The following is a 20688-nucleotide window of genomic DNA, read 5'->3' on the forward strand; positions in this document are numbered from 1 at the left end:
ATCAGCAGAATAGAGGATGCCAAGGGCAAAGTACAATGACCATAAGATAAAGTTAGACTATTTGGCCCAGTGAGTCTGCTGCACCATTCAATCACATCTGTTATGTTTCTCAATCCCATTCTCCAGCCTTCTCCCCATAACTTTTGATCCCCTTGCTAATCAAGAATCTATCTCTGTTTTGGCCTCCACAGACTTCTGTCGCAATGAGATTCATGGATTAACCACACTCTGTCTGAAGAAATTCCTTTACTGTGTGCTTAGGTTCTAGTCTGTCCTACTAATGGCAACAACTTCTCCACATCTATTCTATCCAGAATTCTCAGTTTTCTGTACATTTCAATGAGATCACACTCTTATCTTTCTAAACTCAACTGAGTACTGACCCAAAGTCCTCAACCACTCTACAGTGGTGGTAAAGGACCATTAGAGATATGAAATGGACATAAGTGAAGGTGTGAAAAGGAGAAAATGTGTCTACTTTGCTGAGAGCAAAAGCAACAAGGAAGACTGGGTCACCTTTGTCTAACAGCATTAAAAGCCCAATTTTCTAGCCCCCCCCTTAATTCTGAAGAAGTCTTTATCAGAGTCAAAACTGGATGGAATGGACGGAATCTTACCAGACTGTGAGAGATGATTGGTCAAATCAGGTGTGATGGTCATCTCAATGTCAAGATCATGTTGCCACCACTTACCCACTTTGCTAAAGTGGCATGGCAAGATTCCCACCAGAGAGCAGACTTGATTGAATGGTGCAGTAGACTCACCACAAAAGAAACTAACTTTATGGTGAATGAAATCTTTGAAGAGCAGGTGTGCATGCTGGAATGGATAGAGATAGAGGAAGCTGATGTGCTGAAAATTTTGTCAAACATTAAAATTAACAAGTCGCCAGGCCAGGACCAGATTTGTCCTCGGCTGCTTTGGGAAACAAGAAATGCAATTGCTTCACCACTTGCGAAGATCTTTGCATCCTCACTCTCCACTGGAGTCATAACTGAGGACTGGAGAGAGGCAAATGTAATTCCTCTCTTCAAGAAAGGAAATAGGGAAATCCCCAGCAATTAAAGATCAGTAAGTCTCGCGTCTGTCATCTGTAAGGTGTTAGAAAGCATTATGAGGGATAGGATTTATGACCATCTGGAAGAGCATGGCTTGATTAAATGCAGTCAACACGGCTTTGTGAGGGGCAAGACATGCCTCACAAACCTTATCGAGTTCTTTGAGGATGTGACTAGAAAAGTTGATGAGGGTTGAGCAGTGGATGTGGTGTATATGGACTTCAGCAAAGCATTTGATAAGGTTCCCCATGGTAGGCTCATTCAGAAGGTCAGGAGGAATGGGATACAGGGAACTTAGCTGTCTAGATACAGAATTGGCTGGCCAATAGAAGACAGCGAGTGGTAGTAGAAGGAAAATATTCTGCCTGGAAGTCAGTGGTGAGTGGTGTTCCACAGAACCCTGTCCTTGGGCCTCTACTGTTAGCAATTTTTATTAATGAGTTGGATGAGGGGATTGAAGGATGGGTCAGCAAGTTTGCAGACGACACAAAGGTTGGAGGTGTCGTTGACAGTATAGAGGGCTAATGTAGGCTGCAGCAGGACATTGATAGGATGCAGAGATGGGCTGAGAGGTGGCTGATGAAGTTCAACCTGGATAAATGCGAGGTGATGCATTTTGGAAAGTTGAATTTGAAAGCTGAGTACAGGACTAAGAATAGGATTCTTGGCAGTGTGGAGGAATAGAGGGATCTTGGTGTGTAGGTACATAGATCCCTTAAAATGGCCACTCAAGTGGACAGGATTGTTAAGAAAGCATATGGTGTTTGGCTTTCATTAACAGGGGAATTGAGTTTAAGAGTCGTGAGATTTTGTTGCAGCTCCATAAAACTTTGGTTAGACCTCACTTGGAATACTGCGTCCAGTTCTGGTCTCCCTATTATAGGAAAGATGTGGATGCTTTGGAGAGGGTTCAGAGGAGGTTTACCAGGATGCTGCCTGGACTGGAGGGCTTATCTTATGAAGAGAGGGTGACTGAGCTCGGACTTTTTTCATTGGAGAAAAGGAGGAGGAGAGGGGACCTAATTGAGGTATACAAGATAATGAGAGGCATAGATAGAGTCGATAGCCAGAGACTATTTCCCAGGGCAGAAATGGCTAACATGAGGGGTCATAGTTTTAAGCCGGTTGGAGGAAGGTATAGACGGGATGTCAGAGGCGGCTCTTTACACAGTTTTGAGTGCATGGAATGTGTTGCCAGTAGTAGTTGTGGAAGGAAGGTTATTGGGGACATTTAAAGACGTGCATATGGTCACAGAAATTTGAGGGTGCATGAGGATCAATGGTCGGCACAACATCGTGGGCTGAAGGGCCTGTTCTATGCTGTACTGTTCTATATTCTATGTTCCACATTCCATGCTCTTTATTGCTTGATTAACAACTTGTCAAAGGTCCAATTTGCCCAGGTTGTGATATTATAAAACCTACCATATAAATTAACCATTGTAAAACTCAATCTAAAACCAGAGCAATTTCTTGACAGGTTCAACTTGCCACTTGTTCCAAACAATCTCCATGTGGACACCTGGCATCAACGTCTCAGGCATACTGTAGGGGCACAAACCATATGCAACCTACATCTATGGATATTGGCATCCAACATTTCCCACTTCTATGAACGTTCATGGCACAACTTTAATCCACTTACAGGACCTTTGTGCATTTTACTGTTCTACCCTAGGCTGCACTGACAATGATCATTGTAATGCTGCAGCACAGAGACTCTGCTCACACACCCAGCTCATAGACTGGACCTAACTGCATCTCTGGGCTTTTCACTTCCTCGCATAGTGCTCACTCACTCTGAGTTTGTGAATGCTTACAGTAACCCTGCCTTGCCTTGTCTTTTTGCGCTTTGCCTTCTAGTCAGAGATATCTGGCTCATAATCCAATTATTTTGGTGTGCCATTTAATGCCAATGAAGCCAGGAAATTTGCTACTGTTGTCAATTGACCTAACTCCTGACAAGGAGGATAGTCTTCACTTGGAGGATACAATAAATCAGCCTCTAATACCTGTCCAGGCCTTGCTTCGGACAGTCAGAGTTAGGATCTTTTACTCATAATTCTATGATTCTATAAGGGGTGGGATTGGCAGGACACAACCTATTTTGAGACTTCTGCTCTATTGTGGACTTTATTGTTCCTGGAATTGAGACACTGGCAGATATTAACCACTGTGAAAATGGGTGGCACAGCCATTACTGTTGGTGTGGTTGGGTTAGTTTCCCAAGCGGATGAATAGGCAGCACAAAGGGTGTGCAGGGTTAGGTGTCACAGTTTGGTGCTGATGAGGGCAAATAGAGAATATGTTGAAAGCAAGTAGTGAAAATGATGGAGCATGTGCCTTGGTGGGAGGTGGGTGCAGTAGCAGAGATTGATTATAAGGTATCAAGAAGAAGTGGTGGTACAGATGCTGCCAGAATAGTGAAGGGCATTGATCTTCTTCCTACTGTGTTGGGCATTTCTCAATATGGTTGAGACTGCTTCGATGTGGATGGCAACTTCAGATCTCACTGGCATAGTCTCCACTGATGTTCCTAGGGGAAGAGAAGACTTACCTGTGCACCACCTTGTCCAGCAAAATCTCTAGGTCCCTGCCCACAAAACAGGCAAGGATTTTTCCCTATCTGCCATATCTGAGGAAAATGTCAGGACCAGTGCAGGGCAGTACCAGACTGACATGCTTGTCTGGGTGTACACCAGCCTTTTAAATATGACACTAGTGCCAGGGATGTTGGTTAATTTCAGGATTCCTGATGAAGGGCTTATGCCTGAAACACCGATTCTCCTGCATCTTGAATCCTGCCTGACCTGCTAAGTTTTTCCAGCACCACACTCTCGACTCTAATTTCAGGATCTTCAGTGAATGGTGAATTGTTCACTTAATGTGTAGAAAGATCAGGAGGAAACAGGACATGATTCTCACCACTTGGGCTCAAATGGCAATTAAAGCAACCAGGAAAGCCTGTTTGGTCTCACAGCAAGAATCATTCACCAGACTTGACTTGACTCCCAGGAGGACCAATTCCAATACCGAACAACCCAGATGGCCTCCTTCTTCAAAGACCGCAACTTCCCCTCAGACGTGCTTGACGATGCTCTCTACCGCATCTCCTCCACTTCCCGCTCCTCCGCCCCTGAACCCCACCCCTCCAATCGCCACCAGGACAGAACCCCACTGGTCCTCACCTACCACCCCACCACCCTCCAGATACATCGTATCATCTTTCGTCATTTCTGCCACCTCCAAACAGACCCCACCACCAAGGATATATTTCCCTCCCCTCCCTTATCAGCGTTCCAGAAAGACCACTCCCTCCGCGACTCCCTCGTCAGGTCCACACACTCCACCAACCCAACATCCACTCCCGGCACCTTCCCCTGCAACCGCAAGAAATGCAAAACTTGCGCCCACACTTCCCCCTTCACTTCCCTCCAAGGCCCCAAAGGATCCTTCCATATCCACCTCAAATTCACCTGCACCTCCACACATATCACTTACTGCATCCGCTGCACCCGATGTGGCCTCCTCTACATTGGGGAGACAGGTTGCCTACTTGCGGAACGTTTCAGAGAACACTCTGGGACACCCAGACCAACCAACCCAATTGCCCCGTGGCTGAACACTTTAATTCCGCCAAGGACATGCAGATCCTTGGCCTCCTCCATCGTCAGGCAATGGCAACACGATGCCTGGAGGAAGAGCGCCTCACCTTTTGTCTAGGAACCCTCCAACCACAAGGGATGAATGCAGATTTCTCCAGCTTCCTCATTTCCCCTCCCTCCACCTTATCTCAGTCCCAACCCTTGGACTCAGCACCGCCTTCTTGACCTGCAATCTTCTTCCCGACCTCGCCTCCCCCAGACCCTCTCCGGTCTATCGCCCTCACCTTAACCTCCTTCCACCTATCGTATTCCAACGTCCCTCCCCCAAGTCCCTCCTCCCTACCTTTTATCTTAGCCTGCTTGGCACACCTTCCTCATTCCTGAAGAAGGGCTTATGCCCGAAACACCAATTCTCCTGCTCCTTGGATGCTGCCTGACCTTCTGCGCTTTTCCAGCAACACATTTTTCAGCTCTTGACTCTCACTTAGCAAATGGTAAAATTCCAACCATAAATTCTGTTTCTCTCTCTCTGGGGATGCTACCAGACCTACTGAGTTTCTACAGTACTTTCTGTTTTTTTATCTCATGTCTCCAGCATTCACAATATTTTGTTTTTATTTCATGTTAGCTTGGGTCTCATGGTTAGGTACATATTGTTTGAAATCAAATTATAACCAATTTTTAATGCTGATCCCTTATTACTATTGGAAGATGTTACATGCCATGTCTTTGTACTCCTTTGCTCTGACGTACCTAGAATGATATTAGCTGGCTGTGTTGGCAATTCAGCTATCATAATGTTATTAGCCTAGGAATCTATGCACACCACTATTACTCTTGGGGGGGGGGGGGGGGGGTGGGGGGGAGGTCATGGATTCAAATCCACAGGTAGCTGATGGAATTTTAATTCATTTAATAAACTCTAGATATATAAAATTAGTCAAGATGATTACCATGAAACTACCATTGATTGTTGTAAAAACACATCTGTTTCACTAATATACTTTAGAGCAGGTAATCCATCCTTCCCTGGTCTGGGTGATGTGTGATTTCAGATCTACAGTTTAGCTGCCTTCTGAAATGGCCTAGCAAGTCACTTGGTTCATGGACAAGCATCCCATTAAAGAAAGAATTCCAGAATTTTGACCCAATCAGGCTGGTTGATAGGGAGATTGGAGGTGATGGTTATCTTGTCCATTTTCTTTTGATTCCACCTGGACAAATCAGATCCCAGACTGAAACCTGCTTTGACATATCACACAAGTGTTTCTTTTTTGTTTTAATGATGTGGTTAATTGAAACACAACACACAATGCAGCAGTCTAACAATGAAACATATGTTTATTACACAGAGGAAATGAAGATAAAATGGAACAAACCAAACTATTTGCATGTAACAGAATTTCAAAGACTTTCACACAGAAGGAGGTCATTTGGTTCTTCATGTCAACATTAGCCCTTCAAGTATTATTACATAGTATCAATCTCTGACTATTTCCCCATGGCTTTGCACATTATTTCTATCCAAGTAATCATCCTCAATTGAACGTGCCTTCACCACATTTTCAGGCAGTGCATTCTATACCCAAACTATTTGCAGTCTAAAAAAGAAATGTTCTCACCTTGCATTTGCCTCTTTTGCAAATCACTTTGAATCTGTGCCCTCTGACTCCTTATGCTTTTACAAACAGGAATAGTTTCTCCTTGTCTACTCTGCCCAACCTTGTAATGATTTTGTGAACCTTTATCAGATCTCCTCTTAACTTTCTTCTGTCAAGGAAAATAGTCCCAAATTCTTCAATCCATTGTTGTTACTGAAATTTCTCACGCTATATTTCTAAATTAGTCAAATGTATCATGTGGGTCAACCTAGAGCATGCAGACTGCAGTGGCAGCTCACCACCAACTTCACAACGGGAACTAGCTACAGGCAATAAATGCTGGTCAGCCAGTGATGCTCACATCGCACACGTGATTAAAAAGAAAATGCTGCACTAGCTCCATTGTGTTCATATTCTTCCTATAATGCGGCGTCCAGAACTGTACATAGTACTGCAGCTGATTATCAATTATCTTATACAAGTTCAACATCACCTCTTTGCTCCTTTACTTTAAACTCCCAATTAATGAAGTGTACTGTGTGCTTTATAGCTCTGTCTACCAATTTCAGTGACCTTAGCATGTATATATTTGCTCTTGCACCCTTTTTCGAATTGATCCCTTTTTTTATTCTCTTTCAACGTTCTTCCAACTAAAATGCATCACCTCACATTTAATTCATTGAACCTCCAAAATTCAGAGCTTAACTTTATGCTACTGAAACCAACTCCTGAACATGTAAATGTCTAGGACACTAATAGGATCCATGACTTCCCACATATTGTAGGCCACACATTCCGCTCAACTGATCTGTGCTGCCATATCTTAACCATAAACCTACTTAATCTTACTGATTTATTTCATCTTAAAGTCACTTCCCTTATGTTAACTTCACTCTACTTCCCTTACCCTACTTTGCCTACTTATCTTACTTTGTTATATTAGCCCTGACCTTCACTTATTCCTGTTGTTTCTTAGTTAATCCCTTCTTTCAATTAAGTATACATTTCATATCAGGAACCAATCACTTCCTTTTGGCAACCACTAATTTCCTGTGATGTCATTGTTTGATTTTCTTTCCCTCAATCTGTTGTTCTCCCAAAATTGGAGCTGTTGAACTATGCATCCTGTCTTGTTGCTGTGTTGAAGTTGAAGAAACTCATGGTAAAATATGATTCTATTAACCTGAAAAACCTTCTTTCTATGTCACATCTGTAAGGCTTAATTTAACTGTGGCTTCAATGCCCCATCCTGAAAATCAAACAGTCTCTTCCTGGGACATTTATGTATCCAAGATTAGACTTCTTCAACTTAAAATAAGCCTTTCTGTGATTTAACCGAACACTTTGGGTCTGGTAATTTTAAATTCCTTAAACTGTGGTAACCTCATTTTAACAGTCATAATCAACCTCCCTTTCTTGGGAACTTCAGCCAAGATTTCTGCAAAACTGTCCAACTGAAATTTAAAAACTTTTTCTCCCCAAGCAATGCATGTTTCCATTAAGCCCAAAAAATAAATTCCAGAATCTTCTATCCAAAAACATGGTGTACTACACTATTTACATTGTTCACTAATGAGCTCCCAAATGTAAATAGATTCCCATTAGCCTCCCTGAACACTAACTTTGCTTTAAATAACACAAATACCTCAAACTTAATTATTTAGCCCCTTCTCACACACGGAAAATCCATATGCAGCTAATTCAAAAATCCAATATACATGATATTAAAATGTACATATAAATCATGCACCTTACATTGAATCAAAGTAATCTTGATGAGTTACTGAATGACATTCTTTAAAACAGCTATGTACCATTGTCATAGTGCTCCAGTAGTTTAGTCCAGTTAAATGAGTGACTGCTGTTTTCTTTATGGTGTTAAAATTTTAAAGGCTTTTGTAACTACATCCATCCAATCAATAATAGGTATCTCATCACCACTTCTGCGTTGAGTTGTCTAAATAATGAAGTAGCTTTAAGGAATAGGAGGTAGGTAACCTGTACCCTGATGTTGTCATGATGTTGTTGGTATTGCCAGACAAGCAAAGTATTTAAGGTAACTCCCAGGATGTTAATGTTGGGATACGAAGAAATAGCAGTCAAAGATCAGTTGAAAACATTTGAATATTTCTTTAATTGGAGATGGTCCTTACCTTGTGCTTATGGAACAAATATCATCTGCCAACCCATTATGTTGTTCAGGTCCAACGATGTCGTAGCATGGCAGATTCATTATTGGAAGAATAAAGCTGCATACTTTACAGTTGTTACCAAAGAGATCTGTTCTTAACTCTGTGATGGACGGAAATATATTGATGAAGAGTTGGATGTTACACTTCCATATTGGGTGTGTTTTGACTAAGGATAGTGGGGGTTTGATATTTTGCACAGTGCCATTTACTAATCAGAGGCGCCACCCAAAACGATAATATCGGCCCCTTCTTACCTGTCTGTATCATCCTGTGATAGGCAAACTCTGCCTATCTAAAGCCTTGACTTGCCTGGATCTGGAGTCCATTGGGCCTCAATAGTGGATCTGCCTGCATTGTTGATGATCCCTTCCCTTGGTTAGCTGCTAAATTATATACAAATTTTGTAATTCCTATCTTGTTGATGAAATAAGATAAAATATTATTCTGGCATTTTGGGATATTTATTAATTTTTTTAAAATTTGAATTAAAGGTAGATAAGCCAGCTGCAATGGCTCTGGGAAAACAAAACAACATTGATTTTACAGCATTTTGCTGAGATGTTGTCAGCAAAGTTGGTAACCACGAGAAATATTATAAAACTGGCCTTAACTAAGCAATGAAAAAGTTACTGAAAAAGTATTAATATTGTAGCATCTGAAGAAGTTGATACAAACTTGGGTGATAGATTTAAGACAGATGTCAGAGGCAGGTTCTTTACGCAGAGAGTGGTAAGGGTGTGGAATGTCCTACCTGGCAATGTAGTCAACTCAGCCACATTAGGGAGATCTAAACAATCTTTGGATAAGCACATGGATGATGCTGGGATAGTGTAGGGGGACGAGCTGAGAATAGTTCACAGGTCGGCGCAACATCGAAGACCGAAGGGCCTGTTCTGCGCAGTATTGTTCTATGTTCTAAACTGGAAATTTCTATTGGATTTGCACAAATTTAGATACAAGATTTCAAATTTTGATCATTTATAATTGTCAAAAGAACTGAAGTGGATGGTCTGTCGTATGCTTAACGCAAAGTTTGTGTTATGCTGCAGATTAAAATCAATATGGCATAAATTTCAAGGCTTTATTGCAGAAGTTAAATCTGATTAGATGTGAGTGAAGCTTGGAGACAAAGCTATTTAATGAAAAATTTGATTCTGTGCCATGATGCAACGTATGATCTGATAGCTAAAGCCATAGAAAAGAATACAGGCTGACCTATATTACATTGCCAGTTATAATTTTATTTTCTGCTCAATCAAAAGTTCTACATATGCACATCAGGATCTTGTAACTGGTATTAGGCCATTATGAACATTAGCATTATCACAGAGAAGACAGTCACACTGGTGATAAACAAATTTAGGCTGAAACATTTAAGGCTTGCTTTAATTGCAGCTATTGTAAACAGTTTTCCATTGAGTTAAACTGTCAAGTATAATTAGCCTAGAGCTTCTAGAGTTGATAAGGCTGCTACTATGAAAGAATTGATACGATCAACATGGGAATTAATTTTGATTCTAATTCTTGATAAGCTAAACAAGCCCATGACAAAAAATGAGTTTTAACTTCCATTTTCATGACTCACTTTACATAGCTTTATTAATAAACTAAGATTTTCTGCTTTGCATAGATAGCTTTTCAAGATAATTTTTGTTTTCATTAGAAAGAAGTAACTTTCCCACCATCGCAAAAGCAAATACTGAGGTGCAGTAATCTTGAATTGTGGAGATTGGCATCGTGAGAACAAATTTTACGTAATGAATATAATGGCAGTAGAAGTGGGAAATCAGGCTAATGAATTAGCTTTGGCAAATAGGATTAAAGAGAATCCAAAGAGATTCTACAAATACAGTAAGGGCAAAAGAATTAGTAGGGAAGCTTGGGGCCCCTGAAAGATCAACAAGGCCGACAATGTGTGGAACCGCAGTAGATGGGTGAGATAGTAAACAAGTATTTTGTGTCAGTATTTACTGTGGAGAAGGATATAGAAGCTAGAGAACTTGAAAAAATAAACAATGATGTCTTGAAAAGTGTCCATATTACAGAGGAGGAGATGCTGGATGTCTTGAAACTCATAAAGGTGGATAATCCCTGGGACCTTATCAGATGTATCCCAAACCTTTGTGGAAAATTAGGGAAGTGATTGCTTGACCTCTTGCTGAGATATTTGTATCAACTATAGTCACAGGTGCTGGAAGACTGGAGGGCAGATAAGGCAGTGCCATTATTTAAGGGAAGTGACAAAGAAATGCAAGGAATCCAAAGATCAGTGAGCCTTACGTCAGTGATGGGTAAGTTGTTGGAGAGGATTCTCGGGGACAGGATCTACATGTATTTGGAAAGGCAAGGAACCATTAGGGATAGTCCACATGGCTTTGTGCGTGGGAAACTGTGTCACTAACTTGATTTCAGTTTTTTTGAAGAAATGACAAAGAAGGTTGATGAAGGTAAAGCGGTGGATGTTGTCAATATGGACTTCAGTGAGGCATTCGACAAAGTTCTGCATAGAAGACTGGTTAGCAATGTTAGCTCACATGGAATCCAGTAAGAGCTAGCCATTGGATATAAAATTGGCTTGAAGATAGGAGATAGAGCTTGGTGGTGGAGGATTATTTTTCAGACTAGAGGCCTGTGACCATTGGTGTGCCATAAGAATCAGTACCTCGATCAGATGGGCTGAAGATGGCAGATAGAGTTTAACTTAAATAAATGTGAGGTGTTGCATTTTGATAAGGCAAGTCAGGACAGGACATTTACATTTAAAAGTAGGGTGCTGGGAAACTGTTGCCAAACAAAGAGACCTTGGGGTGCTGATTCATACTTCCTTGAAGGTGGAGTCACATATAGAAAGATAGTGAATAAGGCATTGGATATACTTGCTTTTATTGGTCAGTGCACTGAGTACAGGAATTAGGATGACATGTGGTGGCTGTACAGAATATTGGTTAGGTCACATCCGGATCCAGTTCTGGTCTCCCTGCTATAGGAAAGATGATGTTAAACTTGAAAGAGTGCAGAAAAGATTCACAAGGATGTTGCTGAGGTTGGATAGTTTGAGTACAGGAAGAAGCTGAATAGGCTGGGGCTATTTTCCCTAGAGTGCCGGAGGCTGAGAGATGACCTTATACAGGTTTATAAAATCATGAGGAGCACATATAGGGTGAATAGCCGAGGTCTTTTTACCAGGGTAGGGGAATCCAAAGCTAGAAGTCTTAGTTTTAATGTGAGAAGGGAAAGATATAAAAGGGACCTAAGGGGCAACTTGTTCATGCAGAGAGTGGTGAGTGTATTTAATGAGCTGCCAGAGGAAGTGGTGGAAGCTAGTGCAATTACAATATTTAAAAAGCATCTGGATTGGTACACGTATAGCAAAGGTTAAGAGGGATATGAACCAAATGCTAGCAAATGGGACTAGATTAATTTGGAATATCTAGTCGGCATGGACAGGTTGGACCGAAGTGCTGTACAACTCTGGGATTCTATGAATATATTTAACAATTTATTTGCAGTGTGCCTTGGATAAAACTAGTCTCATCTACTCATGCCTTATATGGTATTGCCAACTTCAATGCAAGTATGTTTTAAATTCAGTGTTTGATGTACCTAGCACAATACAAGGACTGACATAGAAGAACAGACCAAGCTTCATTAATATTAGAACTGTCAATATCCATTTATCTTTCATCTCTGACAGAGCAGTGCACAGAATGGCATTCATCTGCCAAATAAAGAGAACACAGTTTTTGAACAGATGACTCACAGCTCTCTGCGATTTTTGTGGTGGCTAGTTTTTCTTAAATTTGTTTGCTGTAATGAAATGGAGCTTCTTAATTAAATGTGCCTGACTTGTCTATCATATTTAAAATAATTGGGTTGTGATAATGAATTAACTTGTGAACTTATAGAAAGTAATCCATAAATGAATGCTGAATGCTTTAAAAAGAGTGTATATATTTTTGATCAGTGAGCTCATGCATAACTGTTAAACAGGAAGTTGAATGCACAACTCATAACGTGATATGGGAGGCAGGAAGAGTGTAGAGCATTGGTAGTGGGGAAGATTACTTATAGTGTGGAAACAGGCTTTTCGGCCCAACAAGTCCACAGAGCAACCCACCCAGACCCATTCCCCTACATTTACCCTGTCACCTAACACCACGGGCAATTTAGCATGACCAGTTCACCTAACCTGCACATTTTTGAACTGTGGGAGGAAACCGGAGCGCCCGGAGGGAACCCACACAGACACGGGGAGAATGTGCAAACTCCACACAGACAGTTGCCGGAGCAAACCTGGGTCGCTGGCATTGTGAGGCAGCAGTGCTAACCACTGTGTCACCATGCCACCCACAGAAGCTATTCCATTCTAATGAGCTCCACTTATAGGCTAGGACCAGTTTCTTGATAAATGATATAATTAGAACTATAAAAGTTTGAACTGAAAAAGAGTGAGAGGCTTTTTATAAATCTAAAGTGAAAAGACAAACCAACAAAGCAAAGTAGAAATTTAGAGGGATAGAGTTTATTATTAATTGTTCAATATTGATGATTGTCAAATCAGTGGAAAATGCTTAAAAGTTCATCTTAAAGCTGCTTTATTTGAATGTACAAAGCATTCCTACCTAACTGGATAGATGAATTAATAGCCCAACATGAGATAAATAGGTTTGATCTACTAGCCTTTTATAGTAACAGAAATAGAAATTGCTGGCAAAGCCCAGCAAGTCTGGCAGCGTTTGTGTGGATAAAGCATGGTTGATGTTTCAAGTCTCGTGACTCTTCGCTTGAAACATTAACTTTGGTCTCTCCTGTCAGATGCGACCAGAGATGCTGACTTTTGCTTCCAATTTCTGTTTTTGTTTCAGATTTCCAGCATCGGATCTTTGTTTTTTTTTAAACAGTTCCTGATATGTACATCTGAGCAGATACCTGGCAGTTCCAGCTTGGTGTTTAGTTCTCCAAGCCTCCATCTTGTTTAGCATTTCCCATCATCTCAGGGCATATTCTATGATCAGCAGTTGCTTTGTCCACAGAGACTGGCATCAGAAGCAGTCTAACTTATCACATCATCATGGCACATCTCTGACTCACTCAGAATACAATTCATCAGTTCACTTCAGTTTGGAATGTCACAACATCTATCATTGCAATGCAGCAGCCAAACCATTTTGTGCACAAAGATAGAAAGCACAGTCTGTTAACACTCATTCACTTTGCAGTTGGATTCTCACTGTATCTCTGCTTTGCCTTATCTTTTTGCACATGGCTGCCTGCTTCAGAATTTACAGCAACATCGTACTCCTGCCTTATAGTACAGACACAAAGGTGGGTGGCTTATCATGTTTGTTAGCACCAATCAAGCTGGTGAATATATTGCTGTATGGCGATGTGCCACAGTAATGTCGCACCTACAACGTATGCCAACAACTTACATGTCAAGTATACTGAGTATGCTTTAATCAAATGTTCTTGTCTCAAGGTCTAAACAGTCTAGTCCTTAGTCAGGACAAGGAACCTATCATCAGTGAAGGGGTCCCAATAAAGTCATTCAAGGCCAGCATCTGGTGTCAACCAGAAGCTTGAACGTTGTCAGTCAGCCACTCGGATGGTCAGGGGATCCATACCATTACAGTCTAGGATTTGGGTGACAGTCCATCCTACAGGCCAAAGCCAGCCAGTCAGGGGATTAATGGCGAGTTGATCAGAAATCTGAATGGCGATCAGTCACTTATCAGTCAGGGCTATTATTTCAAGTTGATCATGCGGTGGGCGACAATTTGTGCCAATTAAGGGGATGCAACCAATTGCCCCAGAGGTATGTTCAGACCAAGCAACAGACCAACCTTTGGTATCTCTACATAGGAAGGATATAATTGCCTTAGAATCTGGGCAGTGAAGATTCACTAGATTAATTGCTGGGTATGAGACGATTACCCTATGAGAAGAGATTGAGCAGAATGGGTGAAAACTCTCTGGAGTTTAGAGGAAGGAGAGTGATCTCTTAGAAACAGAAATTCAAGGTGGGTTTGACAGGCTAAATGTTAACAGATGTTTGAAAGGTCAAGAATTGAGGTAAAAGAATGCTCATATTAGACTGAGTTGAGAAGAAATATCTGCATTCAGAGTTACTGAGTGTTTGCAGTTTTGTAGCTCAGAGGGTTCTGAATGTTGAATTGTTGAGTATATTCAAGACTGATATCAAGGGACTTTGGGAACCTATCGGAGAATGTGGGGATTGAGTAGAGCAGTAGTGTTAAGATTGAGGAACTCAGTAAGTGGCAGAGCAGGCTCAATAATCTCTATTATGGTCTACTTCACCCACTATTTCTCATGTTTTTATTTCTTCCTATGGAAGTTGAAGTGGTACAAAAACTTACGATATTGGTTTAAATTGCATAATAATGATGGAGTTTTGCTGCTCTATTGCAGTTTCTTTCAGGAAGGCTTGAAAACAACTGAGAAGATAAAGCATTATGTCGAAATGCTTACTGCAGATTTACAAAATGTGAGTATAAAACTGTTTACCTCAGGATTGTTGGTAAAAATGATCAGACATTTTGAAAGATTGACAAAGGAGACTAAAGTGGAGCATAAACTTTGGCATAGCATGGTTGGGTCGTTAGCCTGTGCCTGTGCTGTACATTGTGTGTAATTCATATCATTAAAGAATAGTAAGGAAAGAAAAATCAACTTGTGTAGCATGTTTCTAACCCTCATAATATCCCACAGTACTTCATAGACTGTAATTTCTTTTTGATGTACAGCCTCCTTTGTTATTTAGTCAATGTTGTATGTGAGTATGTGTAATACAAAGACACCCAAACACATGTGAAATGAATGACCAGGCAATTTGTTCTATATTAATGATTGAGGAATGAATGCTGCCAACAGTGGTCAGAGAAATATCTATCCTTTCTTAGAAAGTATTGTAGAATCTTAGGGGATATGTTTACCTGTCCATTTTCTTTACAGGTGATTTGCAAATGGATTTTCAAAAGGCATGCAGACTGGTTAAAAAGATTAAAAGACACTGAATTAAAGAGACTGGCAAAATGGATATAGTATTGGTGACAGAAAACAAAGAGTAGAGGTGAAAGTTGTTTTTTAGATTAGACGCAACTATATCGTGTCATTCCCCCATAGGTTAGGATTGTAAACCATTGATATTAGTTAATGATCTGAATTTGGTAATTAGGCACACTTTCAAAACTTTCAAGTAAAAAACTCTCAAGTTTAATAAACAATCTAGAGAATAGTAAAATTTTTCAGGAGGAAATAGACCAGTGAAATGAGTAAACAGGTGGCCGATAAAATTTAATATTGTGAGACATTCTTATAGGAAAGAGGAGCAGAAAAATCAACGTTTCGGGCAAAAGCCCTTCATCAGGAATACAGGCAGAGAGCCTGAAGGGTGGAGAGATAAGTGAGAGGAGGGTGGGGGTGGGGAGAAAGTAGCAAAGAGTACAATAAGTGAGTGGGGGAGGGGATGAAGATGATAAGTTGGGGAGAGGGGGGAGTGGATAGGTGGAAACGAAGATAGGCAGGTAGGACAAGTCATTGGGACACTGCTCCTCTTTCCTCTTGCCTATCTTCTTTTCCGCCTATCCACTCCCCCCTCCCCCCTAACCTATCATCTTCATCCCCTCCCCCACTCACTTATTGTACTCTTTGCTACTTTCTCCCCACCCCCACCCTCCTCTCACTTATCTCTCCACCCTTCAGGCTCTCTGCCTGTATTCCTGATGAAGGGCTTTTGCCCGAAACGTTGATTTTTCTGCTCCTCGGATGCTGCCTGAACTGCTGTGCTTTTCCAGCACCACTCTAATCTAGACTCTGGTTTCCAGCATCTACAGTCATTGATTTTACCTATTCTTATAGGAAAAACAAGGAGAGAAAAATGAAATAATTAGGACAAGATTAAAGACATTGCAAGAGCCAAGATACCTGTTGTATATGTTTTAACCAACTTGTTTGGACATGTTATGACCCACTTTCTTGGCAGGTGGGTCTTGAATCTGGACCAAGCGATAAGGATAATATTATTGTGTCATAAAAAGTGGAGAATGACAGAATTATAACAGTGCAGAAGAAGACCGTTTGACCCATCATACCTGTACCAGTTGGATTACCTAGTGCCAATCTCCTGCCTTTTCCTCTTATCCCTACACACCATTTCTATCCAAGCAATCATCCAATGCCTCAATTGAACATGCCTCCACAGCTGTTCGAGCCAGTGTATTCCATACCCTAACACTTTGCTATGTGAAAAGTTTTTTTTCCCCCCACTTCACCTTTGCTTCATTTGCATATCACTTGAAATATATGCCCCCTCATCCTTTCTAATTTTAACAGATGAAAATTTCTACTCTTGTCCAGTCTTTGATACATGATTTTAAAAACCTATTTCTAAGCCTTTCTTCTCAGGAGAACAGTCCACCTTCTTCAAACTAAGTTTCTCATCTTGGAATCAAAAAGTTGTGATAAGATTCCTATTGTATATGTATGTAAATCTTTGGACGTGGAATAATGAGTTAAAAGTCATAGAGTCATAGAGATGTACAGCATGGAAACAAAAGGATTCATGTATAAAAGCAAGAATGTTAGGCTGAAAATTTCTAAAACATTGGTTGGGCATCCATTGGAATATTCTTTTTAATTCTGGGCTACAAACTGCAAGAAGGATGTGCAGAAAAGATTTATTAGAATTGTAGCAAACATATGGAAGTTCCATTATGTGAAGCAACTGGAGGAACTATATTATTAACTTTAGAGAAGATAGTAAAAAGGGAATATAGTATTTGTTACAATATAAAAGAAGAAAATGTTTTTGAAGCTGGTACCAAACAATTCAGAGTTGAAGTGATTTGCAAAAGAACCAGAGATGACATGAGAAAACATTTTTTACATTGTGGTTTGTGCTCTCAAAAAAATTCACAGGACCTCAGAGAAGAAAGCAGAGGAGGGAAATTAATTAGATCTACCGAAGAAGGAGTATATGAAAACAAACATTATCAAATAGTCAATAAATTATTGCAGTGAAGTTTGCATTCCTTTAATAAGGCATTTCTAAGTGGGGGTGTTGGGGAGTGTATATAAAATCCAGTGAATGGCCTTAGCATCAGCTACTTATCTGTCTCAACTTGTATAGGACTGCAGAGGGTAGACAGGTGGCCCACCCATCCTTGAGCTTTCAAGGCACAGCACTGTCTAATGGCCAATTAATGGCCTCAAAAAAACCATCACTAGTATCTTAACTAATAGAAGGAGGCCAAGCAGTATTAGCTGTACAGGCTAGTGTCAAGTGAGATGGGGGACATCTACTTTGCAAACTCCTGACCAAATAGATGCACCAAACATTCTACCATCCCGAAGGTAATACCCGCTGCCCTCTTTCCCCTTTTAACCTTCACCCCTTTTCCCCCTCTACTTCCTTTCTGAGATCCCATACTCAGGAATTAGGTGGTGACATCTTGGAAGATGTCCATATTACAGAGGAGGAAGTGCTGGATGTCTTGAAATGCATAAAAGTAGATAAAACTCCAGGACCTGATCAGGTGTACCCTGGAACTCTGTGGGAAGCTAGAGAAATGATTGCTAGGCTCCTTGCTGAGATATTTCTATCATCGATAGTCACGGGTGCCAGAAGACTGGAGGTTGGCTAACGTGGTCCCACTATTTAAGAAAGGTAGTAAGGACAAGCCAGGGATCTATAAACTTGGTGAGCTTGACGTCCGTGGTTAGCAAGTTGTTGGAATGAATCCTGAGAGACAGGATGTATATGTATTTGGAAAGGCAGCAATTGATTAGGGATAGTCAACATGGCTTTGTCCGTGGGAAATCATGTATCACAAACTTGTTACTTCTTCAAAAAACTCAATCAAAAAGGATTGATGAGGGAAGATCAGTAGATGTGATCTATATGGACTTCAGTAAAGCGTTTGACAAGTTTCCCCACGGGAGATTGGTTAGCAAGGTTAGATCTCATGGAACACAGGGAGAACTAGCCATTTGGATACAGTACTGGCTCAAAGGTAGAAGACAGAGGATGGTGGTGGAGGGTTGTTTTTTGGACTGGAGATCTGTGACCAGTGAATGTCACATGGATTGGTACTGGGTCCACTACTTTTTGTCATTTATATAAATGATTTGGATGTGAAAATAGGAGGTATAGTTAGTAAGTTTGCAGATGACACCCAAATTGGAGGTGTAGTGCACAGGAAAGAAGGTTACCTCAAGTTACAACGGATCTTGATCAGATGAACCAATGGTCTGAGGAGTGGCAGGTGGAATTTAATTTAGATAAACGCAAGGTTTTGCACTGTGGGAAAGCAAATTTTAGCAGGACTTATACACTTAATGCTAAGGTCCTAGGGCGTGTCGCTGAATAAAGAGACCTTGGAGTACAGATTCATAGCTCCTTGAAAGTGGAGTCACAGGTAGATAGAATAGTGAAGAAGGTGTTTGGTATGCTTTCCTTTATTGGTCAGAATACTGAGTATAGGAGTTAGGAGATCATTTTGCGGCTGTACTGGACATTGGTAAGGCCACTTTTGGAATATTGCATGCAATTCTGGTCTCCCTCCTATCAAAAGCTTGTTGTGAATCTTGAAAGAGTTCAGAAAAGATTTGTAAGCATATTGCCTGGGTTGAAGGATCTGAGCAATAGGGAGAGGTTGAAGAGGCTGGGATTGTTTTTCCTGGAGCATCAGAGGCTATGGGGTGTCCATTTAATTTTCTGGTGACTCTAAGAAAGGACCTGAAATATTACTCTAAAGAAATGACACTGATCCCAATATTAAATTGCTATGAGGCAAGCATCAGCGTCATGCTTTGTCTCACTCATAATTTTTTTTATCCCAAGGAACATGTATTGGTCACCCTTAAAATACAAAATAGAATCAAATAATACATAGAAGCACCGAAACACAGAGCACAGAGAGAAGATCATTGAGACTTTACTAGCGTATTCAGAGCAGCATGGTTATTTCTGTTTACCCTTCTTTCCACCAATCCCTACAGATTTTTTTTACTAGCATTTATTCAATTCCATTTTGAAGTCAACAATTGAATCAGTACCAACATGCTATTAATCCATGCATTCCAAATCCCATGCATAATTTTCATTGAAACGTTTGCCTTTGAATAAATTCTAGTCCTTTTGCAAGTCACCTTCAGTCATTACCTTCTGGTTATCAATCCTTCTGCCATTGAAAACAGTTCCTCCTTATTTACTCTATCTAAGCATGCACAAATTTAAGCATCTCTATCAAATTTAATCTTAGCTTTCTTATATTCTATGCCTCAATTTATAAATCCCAGGATCTCAAATGCTTTGTTACTCTGACTTGCCCATCTTCAAAGATTTAGTGTGCAAAAAATTCCCCAAGTCTCATCCTTTATCGCTTTTAAATTCTATTATTTAGCACTCATTGCTTTTCCTCATCATCTTACCTAAATGAGTTATCTAACACTTCCTTGCATTGAATTTCATCCTTTATTTGTACATCTGTTTCACAGAGGAGTCATATCTGGTTCTGTCCCCTGGTGCTGGCAGACTTGCTGAGTTTTTCCATAATTTTCTGCATCCTCAGTATTTTGCTTTTATTTAGGGGTTATTTGTTAATAGGTTTAAGTAATTTGACATTACGAAAGAGCTCATCTAGGAAATTCCTTTCAAAATGTGTGGGCTCAACTCCTGAGAAGCATTTTTAATTAAAATTTCTTGTCTGGCTTTGTTTCAGATCAAGCAGAACCAGGATGAAGAAAAGAAGCAGCTCTGCAGCCTTCGTGATCAACTCAAACCAACATTACAGTTGGACCACAAGGAGGTGAGTCTCTTTTATGGTTGTTAAATATTCTGGACGTAGGATTTTGTGTGATGCAGATCATGCATAGTTCAATCTGTGATTTGACCATAGTGCTCAGAACATAATTAACTTTGCAACTTTCAAGGTTTCATGAGGAAGAATGCTTCATTTACACATGGGAAGCTAATTTATTCACACTATTAAACTTTTATATGTATTATATGTACTATCACAATGTGCTGTAGTCTTCCGGTATCTTCATGATTTGTATTTGAATGCAGTTCTATTTCCGTAAATATTAAAAATGAAAAATACCCCATGTCAATGGAGAAATGTGAATTTATGACCTCAGAGTCCTGTAAAGAAACAACAGACTCATGCTCAAAAATAAATAACAAGCTTAAGCAGAGCATTTAGTTAGGACA

At 40.4% G+C, this 20688-nt stretch overlaps 1 protein-coding gene across 4 annotated transcripts in view; it reads left to right on the top strand.

Moving 5' to 3' along the window:
- Positions 1-20688, top strand: part of unm_sa1614 (un-named sa1614) — a 273238-nt gene that overhangs the window by 152252 nt on the left and 100298 nt on the right. For all 4 annotated transcript variants that reach the window (XM_060836540.1, XM_060836537.1, XM_060836539.1 and 1 more), the window contains 2 exons: positions 14886-14961; positions 20198-20284. In XM_060836540.1, the coding sequence (XP_060692523.1) occupies positions 14886-14961; positions 20198-20284 (163 nt within the window). The remainder of the gene's footprint in view (positions 1-14885; positions 14962-20197; positions 20285-20688) is intronic.

Source organism: Hemiscyllium ocellatum, chromosome 15 (assembly GCF_020745735.1).
Source record: "Hemiscyllium ocellatum isolate sHemOce1 chromosome 15, sHemOce1.pat.X.cur, whole genome shotgun sequence".
NCBI lineage: Eukaryota > Metazoa > Chordata > Chondrichthyes > Orectolobiformes > Hemiscylliidae > Hemiscyllium > Hemiscyllium ocellatum.